The sequence below is a fragment of the Lupinus angustifolius genome, chromosome LG13 (genome assembly GCF_001865875.1).
Source record: "Lupinus angustifolius cultivar Tanjil chromosome LG13, LupAngTanjil_v1.0, whole genome shotgun sequence".
In the NCBI taxonomy this organism is placed as follows: domain Eukaryota; kingdom Viridiplantae; phylum Streptophyta; class Magnoliopsida; order Fabales; family Fabaceae; genus Lupinus; species Lupinus angustifolius.
Window position 1 is genome coordinate 10,445,639 of NC_032021.1, and position 27,458 is coordinate 10,473,096.

Consider the following 27,458-nt stretch of genomic DNA (forward strand, 5'->3'; position numbering starts at 1 on the left):
TATTGGTAATGTTAGGATAATTGGTAAGTTATGTATTACTTCATGATGTTGATCTATATGTTTAAATATATTTTATGTATGAGTGTGATATTCTGAGTAAGTCCACGCCGTCAATGAATTTATGTTCATTAGATGTCTTACTCTCTTTGTTGTATTGTTCTTGTTTTGTATATGTTTGCTATGCAGATGGCTAACAACAGCACCCACATTCACGGTTATCACTTCACGATGTCCCCGGTGGGACAATGGGTCAGTGACAGGCACCGATACACTTACACAGGCCCCTGCGGTCTGTCGTTGCACATGGAGTGCAACGGGTCATCGATGATGATCCCTCACCCCGACGCTTACATTGAAGCTTCCTTCACATTGCCGCCAATGGGACTGATGTCTCCAGATGTAGGACTCCGACACCCGCCAGTCAGGAGTGATGGCGCGGTTCCCTCCCACGGTCGGAGGACGTGGTCAGATTGTTTGGATGCTCCGTCATCCAGCAATGCTCAGAGGAGCCGGGTTCTTGGAGGAGGTCCCTGCAAGAAGACTCCGGTTTTGAGAATATCCTCACCTCCAAATTATGCCGTTGGGATATGGCATAACGAAGTGGAGGTAGAGGAGGAGGAAGATGAGGTCATTGAACTCGTGATTGTCGAGAGTTCGGTGGAGGTGATCGACCTCGTGTCTGAGTCAGAAGAGGAAGAGGATCCGAGTGAGGGGTCCAGCATTCTTGGAATCTTCTGAGTCGACTTGTGGGCTAGTCGATGTCCCCTGTTTTGTTTTGATGGGGGCTGTGTTTATGTGGATTTTGTATATGTTTAGTGGCGATGTAGTTTCCGCCTTTGTTGACCCAATTTGTATGAACTAATTATGACTTAACTGATTATATGCATTATGTTATTCAGGAAATTGTGAATCAGGTTAAGTTATCATTCGATAACCATAAGTTGATTTTCCACATTCGAGTTACTTAAAGTGATGTCCCAGAAAAGGAAGGTTTTAAAAAGGAAACAATTTTATACATCACCATTTCATAAAAACAATTTACCCATTTTTCCGCAAGGTTTTTCAGAAGTATTTTTCGGGGCGTTACATACTTCATTCCCATCTCCCACTTGTGCTTATCAAACTCTTTTATGCCAAGTGCTTTTGTGAATGGATCTACAATATTCTCTTTGCCATCAACCTTTTGTAGCTTAACTTCACCACGTCCAATGATTTCTCTAATTAGGTGATATTTTTGCAAGACATGCTTATTCTTTTGGTGCGGTCTAGGCTCATGTCCTTGAGAAATAGCTCCATTATTATCACACAATAATGTAACTGGTTCATCCATTTAAGGAACTACAACGAGTTCAGTTAGGAAGTTTTTTTTATCCAAACAACTTCTTTAGTAGCTTCACTTGCTGCTATATACTCTACTTCAATAGTTGAATCAGCTATTGTTATTTGTTTGGAACTTTTCCAACTTATTACGTCTCCATTCAAGGTGAAGACATAACTAGAAACTGATTTGGCATCATCCTTATCTGACTAAAAACTTGCATCAGTATAACCCTTTAACTTCAGTTCAGGCTCTCCATATATAAGGAATTGGTCTTTTGTTCTTCTTAAGTACTTAAGAATGGTCTTAACCACTTTCCAATGTTCCTCAGCTAGATCTGCTTGATATCTACTAGTTACACCCAATGCATATGTGATAACAAGTCGTGTACAAGTCATGGTGTACATGATAGCTCCCACTGTACTAGCATATGGTACTTTATTCATGCGTTCTCTTTCCTCGGTAGTCTTAGGACAATCCTGCCTACTAAGAGTAACTCTAGATCATATAGGTAAATAGCCTCTTTTGGAGTTGTCCATGTTTTACCTCTTCAAGATGGTATCAATGTACAAGGATTGGGAGAGTCCAAACATTCTTCTGGATCTATCTCTATAGATCTTTATTCCTAGAATAAAAGTTGCTTCTCCCAGATCCTTCATGGAGAACTGTTTTGATAACCAAGTCTTTGTAGATTGCAATTCGGAATATCATTTCCTATGAGTAATATGTCATCAACATATAGCAATAGGAAGATGATCATGCTCCCACTAACCTTTTTAAAAATACAAGGTTCTTCTTCACATCTTACAAAACCAAACATTTTGATTGTGTTATTAAAGTGATTATTCCAACTTCTAGAAGATTGCTTTAATCCATAAATGTATCAATGTAGCTTGAAAACTTTATGATGATCAGACATATGTGTGAATCCTTCGGGTTGTGTCATATATACATCCTTTTTTAACTCTCCATTATGAAAAGTTGTTTTCACATCTATCTGCCATATTTCATAATCATGGATGCTTCTATCACAAGTAGAATTCGAATTGATTTGAGCATTGCCACATGAGAATAAGTCTCATCATAATCTATTCATTCTTTTTGACGATATCCCTTATCAACAAGGTGAGCTTTATAAGTCTCAACCTTTCCATCTTCTCCAATCTTTTTCTTGTAAACCCACATACAACCAATTGGTTTTATGTCCTTTGAAGCCTCAACTAAAGTCCATACTTTGTTGGTCTTCATTGACTCCATTTCAGATTTTATGGCTTCTTGCCACTTCTCATGGTCCAAGATTTGCATGGCCTCTTCATAACATTTGGGGTCATCATCAATATGATAATCTTCATTTGATATTGTATCTTGCACCATCAAGTTTAATCTATCTGGTCCATGATGTGATCTCGTAGATCTTCTATGAGACACTTGTGCATCTAAATCCCCTCGTTCTAGATTCATTGGTTGTTCCATTTCTTCCTGAATGGGTTCAGTAACCTATTCCTGTACTGCATCCGGGTATTGAACCGCAACATTTGATGGTGGTAACCTTTGTGTTGGACTTAAAACATCTAAGAAAGGTTGCTCAAGTTCCATATCATGTTCTTCAGCATTAAATGTTTCATTGGTTTGTTGATCTTCATCTAACATTATTTTGTTACAATGAATTTCGTCTGCTAGAAATTCACTTTCTAAGAAGGTTTCTCCTTTTGCCACAAACACTTTATGGTCAAAAGGATGGTAGAAGTAATATCTCATTGTTTCCTTAGGATACCCAATGGATCTACACTTGTCAGACCTTGCTTCAAGTTTATTCGTTTGTAATCTCTTAACATAGGTTGGGCATCCCCAAACTTTAATGTGTTTAAGGCTCGGTTTGCGCGTTTTCCATATCTCATATGGTGTTGTAGAGACAGATTTTGTGGAAACTTTATTTAACAAATAATTTGCTGCTTCTAAAGCATATCCCCATAAGCTTATTGGAAGATCAGTGAACCCCATCATGGATCTAACCATATCTAATAAGGTTAAAATCCTTCTTTCAGATACACCATTATGTTGTGGTGTACCTGTAGGTGTCCATTGTGAGAGAATTCCATTCTCTTTCAAATAATCAAGAAAATCAGCATTAAGATATTCTTGTCCTCTATCATATCTTAGCATCTTGATACTTTTACCTGTTTGCTTTTCTACTTCATTTTGAAATCTTTTGAACATTTCAAACAATTTAGATTTATGTTTCATGAGATATAAAAAACTATAACGCGAAACGTCATTAGTGAATGTAATAAAATAAGAATATCCTCCTCTAGCTTGAATTCTCAAGGGGCCACAAACATCAGTATGAATTAGTCCCAACAATTCAAAGGCTCTTTCTCCATTTCCGATAAATGGAGATTTGGTCATTTTGTCTTTGAGACAAGATTCACAAGTCATCTATGATTCATAATCATAATTGTCAAGGTAACCTTCCTTGTGCAACTTGATAATTTTTTTATAACCAATATGATCGAGTCTACAATGCCAAAAATATATTTTGTTTACTTGATTATCTCTTTCTCTTTTAAGACTAGAAACATGCATAATTGAATTAAAACACACTTGAGGTAAGACATAAATGTCATGTTGGATATACCCATTCTCATAAAAGATGTCATTATTATAAATTGAGCAAACACATTTATTAAAAACAAAGCGATAACCATGAATATCCAACATCACAATTGAAATAATGTTCGAAACAAAATTAAGAACATAGTAGCAATTTTCCAAGACTAGTACATTGTCAGTCGACATTATTAATGAGACTATTCCTATAGCCTTGGTTGCAACGCTCGCTCCATTTCCCACTTGGAGATTAATTTCTCCCTTCTTCAACCATCTAGTTATTTGGAGTCCCTGCAATGAATTGCAGATGTTAAAACTACTACCAGTATCTAATACCCATATTGAAGAATCTATAACAGTTAAGGAAATCATGAAAACATTTTTCATTAATGTCTCATCTTGTTTCTTTTCTTTCAAAGAATCAAGATATTTGCGACAATTCCTCTTCCAATGTCCCTTCTCCTTACAAAAGAAACATTCAACATTGCTTTCGTCAACACCACCTTGCTTGTCCCTAGGTTTGGTCACACCATCTTTAGGGGCGAAAGGCTTCTTTTTGGACTTATTGTTCCATTTGTCCTTTTCTTGTTGGACTTTACAACTACCAAGACAGATCATTGGTTCTTTCCAGAGTCAATTTGATTCTGATAGTCAATTAACATAGTTAACATCTCATGCAAGTCATAGTCCATTTTATTCATGTTAAAATTAATAATGAATGGTGAGAATGAATCAGGGAGTGACTGTAGAATCAAATCTTGGGATAACTTCTTCCCAAGTTTGCAACCCAACTTCTCAAGTTGTTCCATAAGACTAGTAATCTTCAGAATATGAGGTCCTACCTGAGCATTCACATTTAACATGGACCTAAATGGAGTCTTAGACAACTGGTATCTAGCTGTCCTACTCCGTGCACCATACATCTTCTTAAGATGTGCGATGCTATCAGTTGGATTCATGTCCTCAAGCTGCCTCTAGACTTTAGGACTCATTGATGTGAAGATGAGACATTTTGTACTCATCAAGTCCTCTAAGTACTTCTTATAAGCAAAAACTGTGTCAACATCATCTTTATTGATTGCTTCAGGTATAACAGGCTTATCGATCGTATCGATAAGTTTCTCGTGCATGAGAACGATTCTTAGAGTTCGATACCAGACATGAAAGTTATTTCCAACTAATTTTCCATCTGCGAGTATCGAAAGTAATGATAAAGAAGACATGTCGAGATATCTACACACATTTAAACAAATATGTGAGAACATATTAATATAAAGAGATATATCACAAATAAAATACTCTCACTTACTACAATAGCAATTTAAGAAATAAAAATTTCTTCTAGTAGAAATATAAAATAAATTCCTTTAAAATTGTGAACAAATACTTGGTTGTCAATTAATTTCTAATTCACATTTAAGATAAATGTATCACATACAATTTTATTCAAAATAATAAATAACAAATAGCTACTTGTTTGTCAGGTTATTTCTCTAAGTATAATAGAGTTAATCTTTACATTCCTTAGGTAGTCTAGCCGATTGGTGATAAAATTAATTTTATTGATTGATTGGTGTCACATATCATGTTATTCCTCTTAAATACAAGTCTTCTGATAGTCAGATCGTCTCTTGAAATTAAATAATTAACACACTCTTAAAAAATGTATCTTATACAAAATAATTTGAAGAAAATTAAAATAATTTTGTCCATCACACCTCATCACATGAAAATTATGATTAATATATATACAAATATATATTCTGGAATTTGTAACTGTGATATATAAATCTAATTTATATATTAGTACACTAATTAATCATTATTAATTAATAGCTATCGAATCATATATTATAAACGAATATATTGTTGTAAACATTTATTCATATGTTTCTAACTCATATAACCAACTCACCCAGAATTAGTTTTTTATTAGTGTGACAATCAACACGTTAACAAAAACAATTCACTCACTATGAATTAAATCTCAATCATTGAGTGAAAAAACACAAACAACAAAAGCCAATATATTCAACATGTCACAATATTCTAATTATATGATTAAACACATTCATATATAACTATTATATATTAACAACAACACATATTGATCTCTACACTCTTGTAGATTCAATATTTAAAATATTAATTACATAACTCATTATATGTATTTGCTCGTTACATACTTTTACATAGGATTGTTTAGTTTTTCATAAAACTCTACACAATCCAACACATTCAAGTCATGTGATGAATGTAAAAGCCAATAACTATGATCAAATTAACAAAATAATCAGTGTGTGAAAAAAAAATTAAGAACATTCAACACATTGAATAAAAAATTCACAATCCACCAATTAACATTTTACACTCAATAAAGTTAAAGGGTTTCAATAATTTTAAGAATTATTCATATCTCAGACCAATAATTTCATGCAATCATCATGTGATGAAATCATAAAAAAAATATTTACAACCCAAAACATTCAAGTCATCATTGTTTTAATAATTTAATCAATTTCAAAAAACCAATTAACATTGCAACATAAATTAAAACACAAAATACTTGCTCTAATACCAATTGAAGATTTATTAAGAGTGTTCATAACATGCACAATGAAAAATAATTCATCTATTTGTGTTAAAATATGCATACACTATAATAAGTGGACAAAAAATGTTTGTAAAATTACCTCAGGAGATTACGATGGCTTTCGAAAATGTTCTCCTTCAAAAGTATGAAAGTCCTACATGCGTATCCACACTGAGACCAATCCTTGTTGTATCAACACTTGATCCGTGGAGAAAAATTCAACTAAAATAAAACCAAAATGAAAGGATTGAAAGAATGCAATATGATTCTTTGTATATTGACTATGATACTTTCTACCAATTAACAACTCATTTTATTTAGCATAAATTTTGGGTTATAATATATAAAACCAAAACCTCATTCAATCTATTTATTGGCAATTAACAACCCATTAATTTAGCATAAATTTTGGTTTTTGGTTTTCAAAACTGACTATCAGTTTTAAACCTTTAAAATATTACAATTAAGTCTCACTTAATTATATTAAAGATGACTGAATAATATTATTTGTATTTTTGGTTCTAGCAAAAAATACAATAATTTTCCACTTAAAAATAAATATACAAAATTAAACTATTTAATTTAGATATTTTCTCGTCCAACAAATATCAGAATACTAGTTAGTGTGTGACCCAGTAGGTTCATTACTAAAGTCGTAGTAAATTAACTCATTAATTTACTAATCAAGGTTTGCATCTAGCAACACTCCTTAACGACCAGATAGAAATGAAGTAATACCTTTTACTTCAGAACCATTAGAAGATTAATATAATATTTCCTTCCATCTTTACAACTCTATGTTAACTCTAGAATATGGTATAATTGTCAAATTCTAGAATATCCTATTGACAATTCAAAGGTAATATATTAACCATTAGAAATTCTCCTTTGAGTTAGTTCAATGGTCATATCTCTATATGCACCATTTAGATGTGTAATTTAATATATGAGATCTATTAAATCTTTATCTAATAAAGACCATTATACATATATTGATATATCTAGATTAATAGTGTCCTAAACTCAATAATCATATGATCAAGAACAATTTAGTTTAAAATTATAAAAGATTTATTTCTCATTATTATAATCTCTATTATAATAATAAATATCTAATTTTAATCAAGGACATTTCATATTAATTATTTTGATAAACAATGAATATGATATTAAGATAATAATAAGTATAACTTTATTATTATAAACATGACAAATTGATTATTGGGCATACATTATATCCCAACAACTACATCTCACACTCTTCATTAACCAATAATTTTATAATATATTGAAAAAGAAAAATTATAAGTCATCAGTTCTATATGGATAAACAATTTGTGGGGTTAAAAGTAGAGGTGTCAAAATGGGCTACCCAGATGGGTTCGGGCTAAATTGGGCCGGCCTAAAAAGTCCAGATACAATTTATGCATATAAAATTGTAGCTCAAACCCGCCCTTAACGGGTTGCAGGTTGTGGCGGGTTGGCCCGCATAAACTAAAAAATATTGTTTAATTTTTTTTAACATATTTAGTCTATTTAAAAAAATATGTATCATTTGATATTAATATATTACTTTTTTAAAACATTTGTTATAACAAATGCAACCAAACTTATAGATTTAATGTCTTGCGTTTGAGTTAAGACGTGATGTTAAGTCCATGTGTATGATTATCAACATAACTTTTTTTTTAAATCTCTCATTTCTATTGGACTATCACTCTCTAACACAATATTAATTTGTAACTTCACTTTAACATATAAACATTTGGATACTATCAAAAATATTATTTTTGTATGTTCTTTGTCAACACTTTCATTATTAACTATTATATTAAATTTGGTTGTGTAGAGTTCTCTATGATAAACAATTTATGTCGATTTTAGTTTTGTTGTAAACGTTATTTTCTTTATTATGTTTTTGTGGTAAAAGTTAAATCAAATTAAATACACAATAATAAATAATACTTATTATCTATTTTTTATTTATTATAAGTTGTTTTGTAAATTTTCATTTAGTGCTTATTACCAAGTCAAAGGTTAATAAAGATTAAAATAAATATGTAAAACGGGTAGCCGAACCCGCCCATGTAAGCCCGACCCGATCCTGGATTTAAAATAGTCCGGTCGGGCCAGGCTAAAAAGTCCGGATTCTATAAAAAGTGCCTAAAATGATACCCTAGTCCTATAAATTTTCGGGCTTTGGCGGGCCGGCCCGACTAGGCCCGCCCATTTTGACAGTTCTAGTTAAAAGTATTAACTTTAATTATTGAACGATTAAACACGATTTTCACTAGCTAGTTTACTAAAAGTTTAAAACTCGAAATGCTCATGTTCTTCCTAGTTTCTTAATTTTGTTGCTTTATCACCCTTTCTTCTCATGTGTTGTTTATTAGTACAAGTCAGATGAAGGTTGAGTCATGAGCCATGAAGAAACATAACACTCCACAAGATAGAAGAGGCAAGTTTCCATTTAGAAACAAATGTTGATACTCAAATAAGAAGAGTCATGAAAATGGCTAATATTGAAAAGTATGAGGTATAATTTAGCAGAGTGCAGGCACAACTGAATAAAAGAGCCACGAGTTTGATTAGCTACAAGTTGGGCATGATCTCTTTCCTTTGGGCCACGATTTCATATGAAATCATCTCTCTCACCCATGACATCATAAAAACTACACAAAAAGAGTATTAATTTAAAAGATACCACAAGATCGATTGTAATATGTCAGTTAAGGTGTATATTTGTACCGTAAATTTGCGCCATTGGAGATGGTGCCGTCATGGTGGCTTATCAGCATCTATATCGTCATGGTAGTTGTGCCTCTTGGGCAAGAGTTTAATAAAAAATATTTGTTTTTTGCAAGAACGAGCTACGAGTTTGACATGATCTCGTTCTTTTGGGTCACTAGTTCATATGAAAACGTCTCTACCACTTATGACTCCTTAAAAACTACATTAAAATAGTAATTAATTTAAAAGGTGTACCAAAACCATAATATATCAGTTAAAGTACACCTGTATGGTAAGTTTGCACCATCGAAGATTGTGTCATTGTAGTGGCTTATCAGCTTGTCTATATCATCATGGTGGTTATTGACATCATTGTCATCCTCTTTGATGGAGTCAACGTCAGAGTCAATTTGGGGGTCCAATGTAGTTTCTGGACTCGTTGGATAAGTTGTCGTCCACATGGTGCATGTGATGTTAATGTTAAAATGGATATATATATATTGATTTGTATGAAGAGTGGAGGAAGAGTAAGCTCAATTTCATTGTCTTTGGTTATCCGCATATATCACCACAATTCAGAAAGCATAAAGATCTTTGAAGCATAAACGATCCATTGGTTCAGAAGCATGAACAATTCAATATGTGGCTCGGATTGGTCTGATCGCTAGTTCCTAATCTACCGGTTGAAACGGTCGATCCTAGTCGGTTTTCATAACCATGGTTAAACTCTTTCCTCATACCTTATTCTTGTTTTTTCATGACCACGAGTGCACGAGCAAGATGGTGTTATTGGTGTGACTTGGCACTGAAGTTTGGTCTTTGTTCTTGTCCTCCGAGAGCACCACCGTTGTCCACCATGTCCACGTTTTTGGAGGTAGTGATCCATCCATTGGTGGGGTTATCTTCGTAACAGAGGCAAATTTAACGCACATGTGTATCTTGAGTTATATATTACAATCACTACGCCATAGTTGCAGTGCAACAACATATATTTTAGATGTATAACAACACTTTTGTGCGCTTTCTGTTTGACTGCAGTAATATATTGTCGATTAGTAGCGCTTCTACTACGTTGTTGTATTGAATATATACAACAACACATCACACAAAAAGCAATGTCATATATTTCATACATACAACAATGTATCATACACAAAATGTTGTCATAGATGTCATACATAAACAACACATAATATAATAGACATTATATCAAACACGTAACAAGCATGTCCAATTACACCACCATTACAAGAGATTAAACTATTGCATGAACTGATCTCCTTTAGTTCAAATCTATTAACCTAGAAGATTATATGCAGTAATAAAAGGGACGAATGTGGTGTAATTGTAAATGACAAATGTAGGAATTTCTTTTCTTCCTTAACTAAAGAAATAAGAAGACATAAAGACGTAGTTCAGATTCAAGAAAATGAGAATCAAATTAAAATTTATGTAGAATATATAAAAGAAAAAATAATAGTAAAATGCAAGAAATACATACAGATCTGATTGAATCAAAGAAATGCAAATCATCAACCGCTCCACCTAGTTTCAACCTTGACATTTCCTATATTATAAAATAAGCAGTCAACATAGATGTAAATGTAAACAACAATATTGAATCAAAGAAAAATAAAAAAGGTAAAATGAAATAATGATTTATCTTGTACTCGAAAATAGAGACCAAAATCTAATAACTTGTTTGAAGAGAGAAACTAAGAGGAGAAGAAGAGTAAGATAAATAGATTATTGAATAATAAGTATATTATTGTGTGTGAGGTTTTGTTTTTAAATCAGCAAAGATTCACGCTCACTAGCTAAAACAAAAGCCCTTTGAATATATGACTTTTAACAATGCTTATTGTAAAAAACACTATTAATATATCACCTTTAACATCACTTATTTAAGGAAGCACTGTTAAATAGATTCAAATCAACATCGTTTGCTTTAAAAAACTGTTAAATATCAAAAAAATTAAATTATTTATTTGCCATATTATGTTCAACTTTTGATAATGGAATGACAAATAAAATAATTTACTTACCACATATGAGTTTTTGTTGTGTCAAATCACATACCTTAATAATCTATTTTAATGATAATGATTGGTGATTTAGAATATTTTTTTGAAGTAATAAACAATTGCATTTTTTGTATATGTATGACCAAGTTATGTTACATACGTAAAACTAGCATATGAGTTTCTGTTAACAATTTGGATTATTTTCGTGCAATATTTACTCGAGTTATATCTCTCAAAATAAAAATAAATAATTTCATAAATAAATATTAAGTAATAACTAAAACAAGCGTATTTTGAACATATGACTTTTAACAGCGCTTGTTGTAAAAAGCGTTGTTGATATATCACATTTAACAATGCTTATTTAAGGAAGCACTGTTAAATAGATTCTAACCAATCGCGCTTGCTTAAATAGTTCTGTTAAATATCTTAGGCAAACATACAACAACACTTCTTGAAGAAAGCATTGTTAAAGCTATATCCACATATCAAGTATAACAACGCTTGTTTAAAAAATATTGTTAATTATCTTCTGTATTATATTTAACAACATTGTGTGATAGGGAAAATCGCAAGTGTATGATTATGTCGTCAAGTAATAAAATATCGATCCCAAGATGACTGGAATTTTTTTTAATTATAACAATTAATTTATACTTAACTCAAATAATGAATAAAATTGAATTTAGAACAATTGATAAATTGACAAGAATAATTATAAAAATATTAAAACGAGTTGAAATCTAATTTAGGAAGAGTTCATAGAATAAGGGTTACCACATTTATACTCGCAAATCATTGTTTTGCTCCTTTTTATAAACTTTAAGTTGTGAGGGTGAATTGCTCTTTGATATGTGTCATCATCTCTCGAGCTTCGACACGTGTACTCAATTGAAGTCGCACCTACTCTCGTGGTACGATTATCAATCAAATCTTTTACTTGGATCTATCTATCTAATCGCTTCAAAGCAACCCAAACTGAATTCTAGAAACCCCCGAGAATCCTCATACTACTATGTGAATTAAGATTCTAGTTTGAATAACTAAATTGTCAGATAGTTGGGTTCACCTCTCGGTCCTTCCCCAATGTATCTTAGAGGTATAATTTGTTGGTCACACAATTCACACGAATAAAAACTCAATTTAATGATTCAAATCATAACACTCAATGAAAAAGACGTAAGAAAAAGTGTTTATTGAATATAAAAGGGCATGACCCCAATCCTAGAAGCAAAGGGAATTACTCACTCATGATGAGAAGAGAATACAAAATTCTAATTTAGAGGATTCTAATGTAAAGTGTAAGTGTCTTCATCCTTGAGGGAGAACCCTCATTTATCCTAATTACAAAATATTGGGCTAAGCCCAACAAAACAAATCTAAAAACATTGGAATATAATATAACATTTATGACTTCTTTTGGCCCTTCAATTGGTCTTCACATAGCATCAACATTGAATTTCATCTTCTTGCACCCAATCTCTACTCTTTTTGGCTTTAATCCATCTAAACTGCATAACATAGTCAAAAACACTCACTTAACACGAACAAAGAGAAATAAAAGCTAAAAAAAATCCTAAACTCCTAATTATACCATAAAATGAGAGTTTAATGCAATGAAAATATAGCATAATTTCACACTCATCATTATGCTAGAAAGCGTTGATAAAGGACCATTGTTAAATGCGAATTATGGTATAATAAATCTTTTAAATAAATTACCATTTTTGGTGTAGTTTATATAGAGTTGTGGATGGTAGAGATGATTTCATATGAAATCATGGCTCATAGGAACGAGATCCTGACATTGTTTTTTAATCAAACTTGTGGCTGCAAAACCAACAACAAAACTATATGTTTTTAGGGTGTGCAAATTCACACCATGAATTTTTTGAAACAAATGTGTATACTACTTACATATCTAAAATTCTAAAGTTTAGTCTTTGAAAATAACATGACTTGTTTCGTGAAAAAATAGTGATTATCATGTTGAATAATTTTATATTATTCTAGATATGCAACTAAAGGAGTTTTATGATTGTTTATCCTAAACAAATACTCAACTATTATTTTTTGTATGTCTTGTTTGAGTCCAACAAATTTATTCTTTAGTTTTGATACGACAAAACTGACTCAATTTGCAAAGTTTTATTGATGTGATTTTTGTTCAATTAATTTGGCGGTGTTTGATAAAAACCTTGAGACTTACATCATTGAAATGTGTATTAGTGTTGAATTTGTTTCTTTAAAAGGATTCAATAGTCTGTTAGATGAGTTGTTTGAAAGTGAAGGATACATTCTTAACTCATTGGTTTATCTTCTTTTGAAGTTAACAATAATTTTACTTCTTGCCACCACTACCATAGAAAGAGCATTTTCAACTCTGAAAAGTGAAAAAAAATAGGTTGTGTGATCGAATGGGAGATGTATGAGTGAAAGATTTTATAGTCACTTATATTGAGCGAGAAATGTTCAATAACATTGACAATGAGTTGATAATTAAACAATTTCAAAATATAAAGTCAATAAAGATCAATTATAAAATTTATAACTTATTTAACTAGATATATTTAAATTTTATGATCGTTATATATATAATTTCCTATTTAAATTGTGCTGTTGAGATACAACTCTCTTATTTTTTATGTACTGTTGTGCTATTTTATAATTTCTGAGAAAGAGAATAGAGAGAACATATCCTTTAAATAATTCTAGTGCGATAATTCTTTGTTTGTGATGTCATGATCAATCAATTTTTTTTTATGTACTCGACTAAAATGCGACCCATGTTGGACATTGCTAAAAGAGGCTATCTGCCAGCGCCTCGCCATCCAATATGCCCCAGTGTCATGTTGAGAATTTATCGGAAGAGTTGGATCATCCAATAAATTGCTCCCAGTATCTTTGTCATAGACTTGATGAGAATCTTTCTAAATAGATGTTATGACTCTCACTTCAAAAAAAACTACACTAGTTTGTCTGGTTGAGGATGAACAATAGTGAATTTTCACTTGAGGATATTCATTTACTTTCCCTATTTTTTGCCCAGAATACCTAATATAGGTACCTGTCAGGAATTCTCTCTTTTTAATATGATATTAAGTCATCGTTGAAGGTTTTCGACTTAGTACTACTCTTCCTTTTTTAGGTCGCCCCTGCAGGTTTTCAACCTAACACTCTTTTCTTTTCTTTTATTTTTTGTCTGTTTTTGCTTGTTTTGACTTTTTTGAACACCCTCAAGTGACAGTCATAAGTGCATGAAAGCACGAGTCACCCTTGAAGTTTGAAGGTGAGAACACAAGATCTTGCCTCTGATTGGTTGAGAGATTTTGGACCGATTCCTGATGAACAACTTCAGTCTTGCCCGAGTTATAGGTTTCTTGGTACTTTCATTCCAGAAATGAGATCAGCCCCCATAAATTGCCCCACTTTGGATTGATGTCGTTCTTTTAATTTCCATTTGTCATGTGAATTCTCCATACACAACTCTTTAAAAAGAAATACTAAAAACAGTGATCAAGCAAATTTGGATTTTTGTTTTTGGGTTTTGAGTGTTGATATGGTGGTGGTGATGATGAGAGATTGGGATTTAATCCGATGCATTAAAAATGAGATAATTTCATCAAAACTTTATGATATTTATTGGAATCAGCATTTCTTTGCCCTAGTACATTTCTTAGGCAAATCATATCCCCGACAAGGTCTTTTGAGCTTGTATTGTGGCCTGGCTAAGGGTTTCCAAGAAAAAGGATAAGGCTCGAACATGTGTTTCCCGAAACCCCTTTCTACGTTCTCCTTTCTCCTTTGTCCTATTCTCAACGATTTTCTAACAATTCAAGTACTAAGATTTTGTTGGATTTTTGTGATGTAGTAGGTGAATGCCTAATATTTAGGCGATAATCCTCCCGAGAGGTATTTGAATTGTTCCTTTTTGCAGTCATTGATAGTGCACTTTATTTGCCCGAACTTTTGCTTGAGATTTTTATTGAGGATTCTCAGCGGGCCTTTTGTATATTTTTCCTTTTGTTTTTTATGTTATTTCGCACTTTGACCAATGAACTTTTTATTTGAATTGCTTAGGACGTTATTTCGCACTTTGACCGATGAACTTTTTTATTTGAATTTCTTAGGATTTTTTCCCTCGCGTTAGATTTGGAAATGATAGAGTGTATTTATTTCTTAACAATTGAATATCAAGGAAAACAGTTGAGATACTACCCTGCCCAAGGTTATTGATATTTTGCGGGTTTTTTAGAAAAAATCTCCTTTCATAAAGCCTAGGGCTCAAATGAGTGACTAGGGATATCTTCATAGTGTTTGGGATTTTCAAAGATGTCTTGTATCATCAGAAATATTTGCCTTAGAACCTGCACCATTCTGGGTCTTATATTTGCATCATCCTCCGTTTCAATTAATGAACATCTCATATCAATGCATGAATTAAATTTTTGGCTTGTTCCTTTTGTGTTTTTTTTGTGAATGAGTTTTGTGGTATGAAGCATGGAATGGAAATTTTTATGATCAATGAATTAGTATGTAATTGTTAAAAAGAAGTGTATTAGAAAATACATTCTTATTCATGAAAAGAGACATGAGTGCCCCACTATTTATGACTCTAAAGCCTTGGGGAAGGCGATAGAGTTTTATTACATTATTTGCTAGTGCCAAGACGACAACTTGGGGTGATTTGTGCATTTCTCAAACTAGGACATTTCCTTGAAAGCAGATCAATCTAGTGTTAATCAGATATTGCACTTTCCTTTTTAGTTGATCACAATCCTCTGTGAAGTGACCGATTGCCCCAGTATGATACTCACAATTAGCATTTGGGTTGAATCCTTGTGGGTATGGAGGTTCCACCATCTTTGAGGGGATAGGAGTCAACAATGATCTTTGAAGAAGTTGCGGCAATAATTCGGAATATGACATCGGGATCAGATCATACAACTTCTTCCTTTTTGATTTCGTGGCTGCCCTTCTTTACCATTTGTGAAAGCATAACATGATGCTTGTGAAAAATAAGTCATTTGAAGTTGGATGAGGGTCTCTGTCAATGCGATTTCCTCTTCCATATCTTCACTTGCAATATCGCTTTGGATTATCCTCTTGGCTGAGTTTTTCTCAATTTTTGTCATTCTTGGAGTGATTCTCAATTCTCTCGCCTATAGTTATCAAATGACGGAAATCCGAATTGACATTTCCAATCATCATATCAAAGAAGGGAGGTTGTAGGGTATTGATAAACATTGAAACATTCTCTTCATCGGACAACCTGGGCTTTACCTGAGCGGCCAATCCTGCCCATCTTTAGACATACCCCCTGAAGGTCTCATCATTTCTCTTGGACATCTTCATTGCTAGCATCCTATCAGGATCTTGGTCAATGTTGTAGTTGTATTGTTTAAGGAAAGTGTTGCACAAATTCTTGAATCATTTTATATGACAACATTCTAGACGCATGTACCAAGCGAAAGCAACTCCAGTAAGGCTCTCCTAGAAGACATGGATTAGTAGATTGTCATCCTTGATATAGAGAGTTATCTTCCTAACATACATGGTGAGGTGATCCCTAGGACAAGAGGTTCCTTGATATTTCTCGAATTTGGGCATCTTGAACTTTGGTGGCAATATCACATTGGGGACCAGGCACATGCTTGTAACGTCCTTCACACTATGGGAACTTGCCTCCTCAATAGCTTTAATTCTCTCTTTGATTGCCTTAATCTTCTTCGAATCTTGAGGATTTATAAAATTGTGGGACTTAGAGGAATGATTGGGATTACCTTCAACAACTGGGGTTTCCATATGATATGAAATTTGCAAATCTGTCTTTGGGGATGGTGTATCAACTTCTGTAGTCTCGAGAGTAAGATTTCTCCTTCCTTCTTAGATCGTTTCAGCCAAGTCCAATAATATCACCTTTAAAAACCAATTTTCAACTCATGAGTATCCCAAATAGTGATTTATGCATGAGGTACATGAATGATTGAAATATATGAATGTCATGAGGATGTAATTTTTGATTCATGCAATATGCATGCATGTTATTTTTTCCTTCGTTTTGAATTCATGTGAAGATGCATGAATTGACTTATTTTTTTTAGATAATGAGTTATCCATGATAGTGCATGAAATGGAACATTTGAATGATTTATATTTTTTTATGATTGTATGGAAATGAAGATGAATGTGTGATGATATATTCTTTTTTGTATGAATGATAGATGAATGTTTGATTTTTTTGATTTTTTATTTTCTGAGTGTGTGTCTAAATGAATGTTTGAATGATTTTTTTTTTTTACTTTTGACTTATTACATGAATGTATGAATGCTTGAATGATATAACTTCAGGAATGATGTATATTTTTTGTGAATGTTTGAATTATGCATGTATAAATGGATGAATGATTTTTTATTAATGTTTTAATTATGTATATTTTGATGAATGTATGAGTGAATGACATGCATGAACTTGATATAGTGGTGTCAATGTATTTTGTATGCCCTTGGGATGTGGTACCCTACTTGGGGAAATATAGCCTTAATTACAATATAATAAAATGTCATGTTAGATTTCACACCTACTATACTTTTAAGTCCAACTATTGAGTTAAATGGTAAACCTCTGAGCTTATTAACATGATAGGTAACTTATCCCTAGGGTGCTTAACCTATCGGAGGGAATAAAAACATTATCCCTAAGGCGCTTAGCCCATTGGAGGGAATGGAAAAAATTATCCCTAGGGCGCTTAGCCCATGGTAGGGAAGGAATGGAAATTATACCTAGGGCGCTTAGCCCATGGTAGAGTATGAAAATTATTTAGTCGTCCTTTTGTCACAAGGATGTCAAAGTGCAATGGTACCCTCGTAACACTCAGACATGAAGACTTTTTAGGGACAAAAGTCCCAATTTATAAATGATGAAGGATAAAGTTTGGATTATGTTTCTCGTATCCTAAATAAGGTACACTTATAAGGTTCTGGATATTCTAAAGGTCACAACCCTATGGTGAGGGTACTAGGTCTTGAATAAAGTGGACTCGGTGAGAACTTTAGACTTCTAGGTTACCAGATCGCATCCGATCCCGAAGGAAAGGAAACCAAATATCGCTAACTCATGATACCGAGAACGATCTGGGTTGTCCATTCTGCAAATACCAGATATGACTCGAAGTCATTTACCGGCAAAGCAGGTGTCCCTTCTATCTCAAATCCTAATCACTAATACCCGAGACAGAGCATATATGTGTGCAATTTCAAGTGTGCAACATTAGTGTGTGAGGAAGCATACAAACCTTTTCTTAAAAATAAATTACCACCCCCCAAAAACTACAAAATAATTAAACAGGGCGATAATAAATAAAATAAAAGTAAAGCATATAATAATTGTAAAAAATATGACAAACAAAAAATGGGTAATTAAGTCCATGAGTTAGCGGCTCTGGGCTTGACCCTCTTATGTGTGTCCCCAATAGAGTCGTCAGCTGTCGCGACCCGATTTTCGGTTGGATGACCGACTCTAGGACTTAGGAAGAGGCGAACTCGATTTCTACCTCTCCCAATTGAGTTGGAGTCGCCACTACGTTTTTTACGGTTAAAACGTAGAAAACTCTCTAGTAAGCCCAATTAGGATAATTTGGTCTTTAAACAGAGATTCTGAATTCAGTAGTCGATTACGGATCGGGGAATGTATTAGCACTACGTCCGCCCGTATTAAAACGATACCCTCGCTAATAACATGGACTTTTATACCCTTAACAATTATTTATTTACAAATTCAGTTATTGAAACAAAATATTTATTTTTTATATTTGTGTCTGACAAGAGTTTATCTTGCTCCTACGTATCCCTAGGTGCAATAGGGAAATCAAGACTACGTAGTTCTAGTTTGAAAATTGGATGGTTAGCTTGGTTGATTGTTATTGATTTGAAAATACTTATTCTATTAAGTTGATTTCTTATTGATTTGAAAATATTTATAATATATGATTGTTTTGATTTAATGGAACTAATAGTTTAGAGATGGTGTTGGTCATAGACCTTCTTCCCATTTTCAGAGAAATTAGAGACAACTTGAACCATAACCTTACTGTAAAAATTTCATAGAATTCATTTAGGTAAAAAATGTTGTGATTATATTTTTTATATGAAATTAATAGCTTAGAGACGGTATTAGTCTTAGACCTTCCTTCCATTTTTAGAGAAGTTAGAGACGGCTCGAACTGTGACCTTACTATAAACATTCCATATTTAACTTAAGTAATAAGATTATTGGTAATTATTATCTTTTATCATGTAATGAATAATTTTTATTAGATTTTGTTAAAATAGATGTTAGTATAATTTATAGGGTAAAAATAGAGCATTATTATTTAAAATATGAAGTATATTAATTATTATCTATCTTGTTTAAGTTACCAAAAAAATAACTTAAAGAAATAATAATAAACTATACATTAGGGGTATTAGTGAGTAAACAAAGTGGAGTTACGTGAAAAGGGGGTTACCCCCATATCTTCATACCAAATCAAAGAAAGGGAACTAAATCCATAATTCCGTCTTCTTCCTTTCCAATGACAGCAGTGGTGGTTCGACTCACGCCGGTAGAGGAGGCGGCGACGTTTGTCTTCTTCCAGCGGTGCTTCTCTTCCTCTAGTGGTGGTTCTACTCATCCCCGGTGGATTTGAATCGGGTAAGGCAATGGGGAATCATCCTCCTCAATCTCTTTACTTTTTATCACTCATCTCCTTTTACTTCGTTTCATCGTTCCTCCTCACGAACGTTCATGGTGGTCACCGAAGGTTAGGGAAATCTTGTCCCTTTCGATGTTGGGACAAACCCAACCGTGGGTTTGGTTTGATTTTAATTGGATGTAAGGCTATCCGATTTGATGGTTTTGGTTTGGTATTTGATGGAAATGTTACTAGATGTTATGGTTTTTTCTGGGAACAATTTTGGATTTGAAGGTTTTGGTTTGGTTTTTTTTTTTAGCTAGGATTGATTATTGTTGGTGTTGATTGTTTTTACCCTCTTAAACTGTTCTGAATTAATTAAATCTTCATTGTATGCAGAGTAGAAAATGTTTATTCAGAATAGTGACCCATGCTTTGGTGTCTGTAATAATAATGACGTCGTTGGCTCTTGAACAATGTTCTTGGATTATCCAGGATCAGTGAGTATTAGTCTCAATGAAGACTTCTCACCCGAGATGGTGTCGGAACAAGGTAAATTTTCAATGTATGTGATATGCTTATTAGATGTATGTATTAACTTTGATGCTTATGGTACATAATAATGCATTACTGTTTAAAGGTTTTTGCATGAATATGGTGAATAACTTACCTGAGTATATACCTTGTAGGCTTTGTACCTTTTGGATGATGGTCCCCTTGGATATTCCTTTCTTCTTTTTGTATTTGTCGTATGCTCCCTTGCCTCTTTTCGGTAGCTGTTGTTATTGCGGTTATTTCCTACTCTCCTTTGAGCATATCGTTGTATAATTGATGCCTTCCTGAGTGTACGCTGTGAATTTTGATGATTATATGGTATTGTGTATGTATGATGTGTTCTCTGTTTGGGGCTATGTAAGTGTATGAGTATTCTGAATGCTTTGTAGCTATGATATGTCACTCTGTATGTATGTATCTTTTGTATATGTGCTCTATTCTCTCTAAATTTTTGTATGCTGTAATCTCTGTTGTTCTGTTTCTCTGATGGCTGTTCTATATGGCATATCTGCTATGTTGTGTGATATGTAATTTCTCCCGTCTTTTCATATTTTGATTCATGCCATTTTATACTGGTTGTGTCCTTATGTGAAAACTTTATGGTTTGTCATTAGAGTCAGAAACGTTTTCTGACTTTAATCATTTCATCATCTTAACTGCCCCATTAAGATCATTCCTTTATGCTGATTATTGCTTTAACTGAAAGACTTTCCGGTTTGCCTCTCCTAATTATCATCTTTTAAGATTTTATTCTGAAAATTCATTGATGGTTGTAGTTGAAGCATCAATTCTGAACATTAGTGTGCACTTCTAAGATAATTTATACAATTCTGATTCTTGGTGCTTCTGATTATTTCATCATTAGTGCTCATCATTGCTGCTGTTTACTAGTATGATAATGTGTAACTGTAAGAGAAATAGTTTGTGACTCAAAGGCTCAGAAATTTCACAGTAAAGAACATAAGGTTTGATTACAAAATCGAATGTTTAGGAGCAGTATTTTGGGGCTGAAAATAGAGCAAATATAATGGTAATATGTCATAAGATTATTCCATCACCACTTCAGTTTGGGGAGTAGCCTTGGCGCAACACTTTTGTCAACACAAGACCAATAATCAAACTACTGTCCCGTGCAATGTTTGTGACCAGATTCATCGCCTTCGATCCCTTTAGCACGTGCTTGATATTCAAGTAATGGTTTTACACATTTTGGTTTGTTGTGATCAGAACAGAGTAGAAATGGACATCAATGGGCTCCAATTGCATATTGTGTAATACTAATACTTATTTGTTGTAGTATTTGCAAGGAATCCAGTGAACTTTTGATTGCTATAATTGTTGGTCCATGACTTTTTGTAATAAAGGTATTAGCAATGCACTTGCACATATGGCAAATTCCTTATCCAGAATATTAAGCTCTCATCGTGGGTTTAGTAATACAGAAGCACGTTTTATCTTTTTGAGCCAATGGGACTAGCCCAACCTGCTATTGAAATAATATTAGTAACGCAAGGTTAAGAATGTATGAAGGTTAAGGTCAAAATTTGTGTATTTTGGAAGACGATAATAAGAAAGTTGGCTTATAATCCTAATATAATTGGACAGGAAAAAATTGAGTGTTCACATGCGGATTGCATCCATCGTGGTGTGAATTGTTTTGTGATTAAAACATCTGTTTTAATTCAATGCGGCCTAATGTGGTCTGATATGGTTGCGTTATGACCTGATGTGGCTGCATCATTGTAATTGGAAGTCAGACTGCAATTGTTATATGATATAGTTACGACAAACACCACTACCACAATATTACAGCTACAACAGGTGATGCAGTTTACAATTTAAATCACTGATTACTATATATAATATATTAGTGCACTATCTTTTATATACACAATTGTTTAACGTGTATTGTATATATAATATACATTACTATGAATATATAATACACTACTATTACTATGGTTAGTGTGATAAAGGCAAATGTTTATATACATGTTTCACTTACAATTGCTTGTAGGTAGCGACACACACCATATGAAGAAGTAGAGGGACAACAACACCAATAGTGGACAACAGATGCAACAATAGATGACAATGGTAGAAGCAGCGATGATGTTTGCAAACTTTCAACTACGGAGGAGCTCTACAACAATAGAGGTATGTGCATGGTGGCGATACCTATATGCCACAATTGTGTATTTAAAATTAGGTTTGTCCAAAACAACGTCATTTTAGGTTTATAAAAGAAATTATGCTGCATAAAGCAATATCGTTTTATTTATTTTGAAAACCACTCAAAACAATGTGATTTTGACTTTGGCATTTTCTTAAATGTGACTCACCGGTTCAACCAAGAACCGACTGAGTTACCAGTTTTCATGTAACCCGACTTACTTAGGTCGGTTCTCAATGATTTTGAAGCATAATTGTTCCAATATGTAGCTCAGATTGGTCTTACTGACAACCAATAACATTGACAATAAGTTGATAATTCAACGAGTTCAAAATATGAAGTCAGTAAAGATCAACTATAAAATTTATAACTTATTAAACTAGATATATTTAAATTTTATTATTTTAATATTAATTTTTTTGATCGTTATATATAGGGATGACAATAAAAACCGAACTTGTGGGTACCTGCCCGAACCGAACCCAAATTTAACGGGGAAAACCCGACCTGATTGGGTTCAGGTTTGGATTTTACCCGGGTTTAAATTTTGGGTGCGGGTTTGGTATAGCAAAGACCCTAACCCGAACCCGCCCTGAAGTAAGGTAATTCAATTTAAAATTGAAATTTCTATCATTTGCCCATTGTTTTTAATTTCTAATTTCACTTTACATATTATTGGATCTTCAAACATAAAATAATTGAAATAATACAAGAGAAAATAGAAATGTTAGAGAAAAATTATACGAAAAGCATATCATATATTCCAAAATACTTTATCATTTTGGGGTTTTTTTTTGGGTTCGGATTACCCGAAACCTGGTGGGTTTGGGGATGATATTTTAATTTACAACCCCATTAAGTTTGGGTTCGGGTTCGGATTTTTAATTTCAGGTTTGAATTTGGGTTAAAGTATATGCAAATCCGCCTCTGGCCTGCCCCTTGCCATTCCTAGTTATATATATAATTTTCTATTTAAATGGTGTTGTAGAGGTACAACTCTCTTATTTTTTTATGTACTGTTATTATATTTTATGATTTATGAGAAAGAGAATAGAGAGATCATGCCCTTTAAAGAATTTTAGAGAGCTAAAAGCATCTCGAACAGAAATAAATTTTTCAATTTTATCTGAGTCACATATTATTTTATAAGTTATTATTTTTCCCATGAAATAAGAATAACATTTTTTTCCCATAATAACAAACCTCTACTTTTTTAGAGAGTTAAGAGTATCTCCATCGGGAAATAAATTCTTCAATTTTACTTGGGTCACACGTTATTTTATAAATTATTATAACTCTCCATGAAATATGAAAAAATATATAATTTTTTCCTACAATGGTAAACATAATTCTTATTTATTCTTGCATGGATCATACAACATCTACTTTTTCCCACAACATCTACTTCTCTTCTCAATTTCCTTTGACCAATAACAATCAATAATTGTTTTTATTTAATAATTAAAATCAGAAAATAAGAATTACACGGTGGAAAATAAAATAAAAATATTCTTATTTCAATAAGGATAACCATAAAAACAATGATTATAGTTACTATGTGAAAAAAGAAATTATAAGGCATCAGTTCTGTATGGATCGGATAAACTATTTGTGGGGTTAAAAGTATTACCTTTGATTCCTCAACCATTAAGCATAATTTTCACTAGCTAGTTTATTAAAAGTCTAAAACTCTAAATGCTCATGTTCTTCCTAGTTTCTTAATTTTGTTGGTTTATCACCCTTTCTTCTCTTGTGTTGTTTATTATTACAGGTAAGATGAGGGTTGAGTCATGAGGCATGAAGGGATAGAACACTCCAAAAGGGAGAAGAGGCAAGATTCCATTTAGAATCAAAAGTTGATACTCAAATAAGAAGAGTAGTGAAAATGGCTACTATTGAATAGTATGAGGTATAATTTGCCTGGGTGCTGGCACGACTTTAATAAAAGCATGTCGAACAAGCTGGTATACATGTGGTGCATATAGTGTTAATGTTGGAATGGATACACATACTGATTTGTTTGAAAAGCAGAGGAAGAGTAAGCTCAGTTACATTGTTCTTGGTTATCCCCATATATCACCACAATTCAGAAAGCATAAAGATCATTGAAACTGCAGGGTCAAGATGTCCAACTCAATCGATATGACCCTAATTGTGTACCAAACCAATCAAAATTGTGTTATGTAATTGAATTTTTTTTACAAAAAACACAAATTAATATTTTATATTATTTTGAGTAATGTTATTGGTCAAGGAAAGGGGTCGTGATCTTTTTATGGCAGAGAATCCTCGCCCTGAATTTTGGCCTAATATGCTGAACATCACAAAATTTATCTCATTGCATCAATGCTGTAAACCATCTAAGTTCTATTAATTACCATCATTCGTAAGCTTTATCATTAGTCATATCATAACAATAATTGGGTTGAAACAAAGAATATGATAATCTATTGATTTAAATCAAATTTATAAAGCATTTATTGAGTTATGTAGAATGTGAACACCTTCAAGTCCTATTTATTTTAATTAGCTAGCAAAAATCAAACTACAGACATAATATACAGTTGTATATTATAAACCATGCAGCTTTTAATTAATTAAAAGCATTTCTATTAAATTACCAAAACCCACCCGTCTCTTGAGGCAAATTGTTGGGAAAGTGCATATGGTTTTGCAATTTATGTTGACAATATACACAAACGCGTAAAGGAGGAACTCAATTCTATGTAGGAGGAGTGTGATCATCTAAATGAGGAGCTAAATTATGTTTTTTTATTAAAGCGAGGAAGTGAGACTGAGGTTTGATCCGATTCTCCAGTGGTTATGTCATGGATGCTTTTTCTTTTCCTATCATCATTTGTGGTGTTCTGACGAAGAAAATATTTCTGTGCATGACTTGCAACTTCACTTGGAGTTCTTGATACAACAAACTCAGTTGCAATTCCTTTCCAATCTCCTTTGCCACATTTTTCAAGCCCACGGACAAACAATCTATGATGTAAAACAAATATATCAAATTAATCACTCTATTATACTAGAATGAAAATCAATCAGTGGATTAACATGATCATACACGAAAAATGAACAGATAACACGCATACTTTAAAAAGCACTATTCCAAAAATGTTACCCAACTAATTCTAAAACGCAAGCTTTAATCTAAATTTAAAACACAATAGTTTATTAAAAAAGACGTGTTCTAATGTCTGTTGATGAGCATATGTTTCAGGTTTCAAAGAAAGCAAACTATGTATATACAACATCACAGTGTGTTTTAAGTTCTACTCACAACGACAAGAACAACCAGTTTAGGCAATAACATCACTACTCTCATTTTTTAATGCATAATTCTTGAATGATTAATCAATTCCCCCTTTAATTATGATTACCATTTACAATAAAAACGCAAATGCACAAAATGAAAAATTCAAAACGTGGAAAGAAAACATGTTTACCTGTGTTCTTCTAGGGTCCATAACGTCCCTTTCTTCCAATCATCAGGCACAGCCAGCGTTCCTTGGTGCACCTCCGCTGGTTCCACCTTATTCAACAATTCTGGAAACTCAACCTCACCAGACACAATCATCAACAAGTCATGTTCCAACTTCTCGTACCGTTGCTTCAAATCCTCCGGTGACCAGTTCCCGGGAACATGATGCGTCATCGTCTCCCAACGGTTAGGAATATTCTCCGGTAACATCACAATGGCTCGCTGGAAAGCTTTGTCATGAACAACAGTCCACTGAGTCGAGGACGAGTTGATATGCTGATAAATCGGCATGGTGAATGGTTTGAGATGGTTGTTTATTCTTTTCAACAACTCAACTCTCACACACACCACTCTACTCTCTCACTCTATATATATATATATATTATGTTTAAGTTTGAATGCCATTTCTGTTATATCAGTATTTCGTTATAACAAATAGTATTAACATTTTGATAGTCTCCAAATTAGTTTGATTGCTGTGCCAATTAAGTTACAACAACTTGAACAGTGCACAAATTACATATAACTGAAATTAATTAAATTTGTTTCTGAAAAGTAGTTAATTGGATAGAGGAAGGTAAATAAAATAGAATGGTTGTTATTATAAAAAAATAAGAACAATTAACTCAACTGACTCATTTGTTCAGTTCCAAAACTATTTCTTTGGCTTAAGATTAGCTAATAGTATGAAAGTAAAAATAAAATGATGATATAGAAGTAGTAGTAGACTACGGGGAAAATGAAGATTTAAGGGGAAAATAATGTAGTTCAACGGCGCTTATTTTAGATCTATAATAGTATTTTCGGACACTTTCTGTTTGATCGCAGCAGTATATGGTTATCATTAACAACAGAGTTCCACAAACGCTGTTGTATTTATTATATACCACAGCGCACCACATAAAAAGCATTGTCATGTAATGTCATATAGTGGATCAATGCAACAGTCATCGTCCACAAAGCGTTGTCATATAGTGAATCAATATAACAACGCATCTTCCACAAAGCGCTGGCATATAGTCTTAAATAAACATCACATTTTATAGGTCTTATTAACAGCGCTTCTACCTGCGCTGTTGAAGTTCATATATTTAACAGCGAAATAACATAAAAACGTTGTTGTATTATTCATAAATTTTCTCAAACAACACCTTAATACCCTGCGCATCACATGCATAGCGTTGTTGTAAAGGATAACTAGCACAACGCTTTCTGTAAAAAACGCTGCTGTAAAGGGTAAATACCACAGCGCTTTCTGTAAAAAAGTGATCCCCTATAATTCACTGTTGATTTGTA

At 33.0% G+C, this 27,458-nt stretch overlaps 2 protein-coding genes and 1 long non-coding RNA gene across 3 annotated transcripts; 1 reads left to right on the forward strand and 2 right to left on the reverse strand.

Moving 5' to 3' along the window:
- On the reverse strand, positions 2,411-2,791 carry LOC109363584 (uncharacterized mitochondrial protein AtMg00820-like). The gene has a single exon (XM_019609841.1). The coding sequence runs from the start codon at positions 2,789-2,791 to the stop codon at positions 2,411-2,413; it is 381 nt and encodes a 126-aa protein (XP_019465386.1).
- On the forward strand, positions 19,813-24,973 carry LOC109325051. Its single transcript, XR_002105067.1, has 4 exons — positions 19,813-19,964; positions 20,344-20,496; positions 22,517-22,656; positions 24,444-24,973. It is a non-coding gene; the product is annotated as an uncharacterized LOC109325051 (long non-coding RNA).
- Positions 25,435-26,453, reverse strand: LOC109363585 (transcription factor DIVARICATA-like). Its single transcript, XM_019609842.1, has 2 exons — positions 26,128-26,453; positions 25,435-25,663 (listed from the first exon to the last, which is right to left on the reverse strand). The coding sequence occupies exons 1-2, from the start codon at positions 26,451-26,453 to the stop codon at positions 25,435-25,437; spliced, it is 555 nt and encodes a 184-aa protein (XP_019465387.1).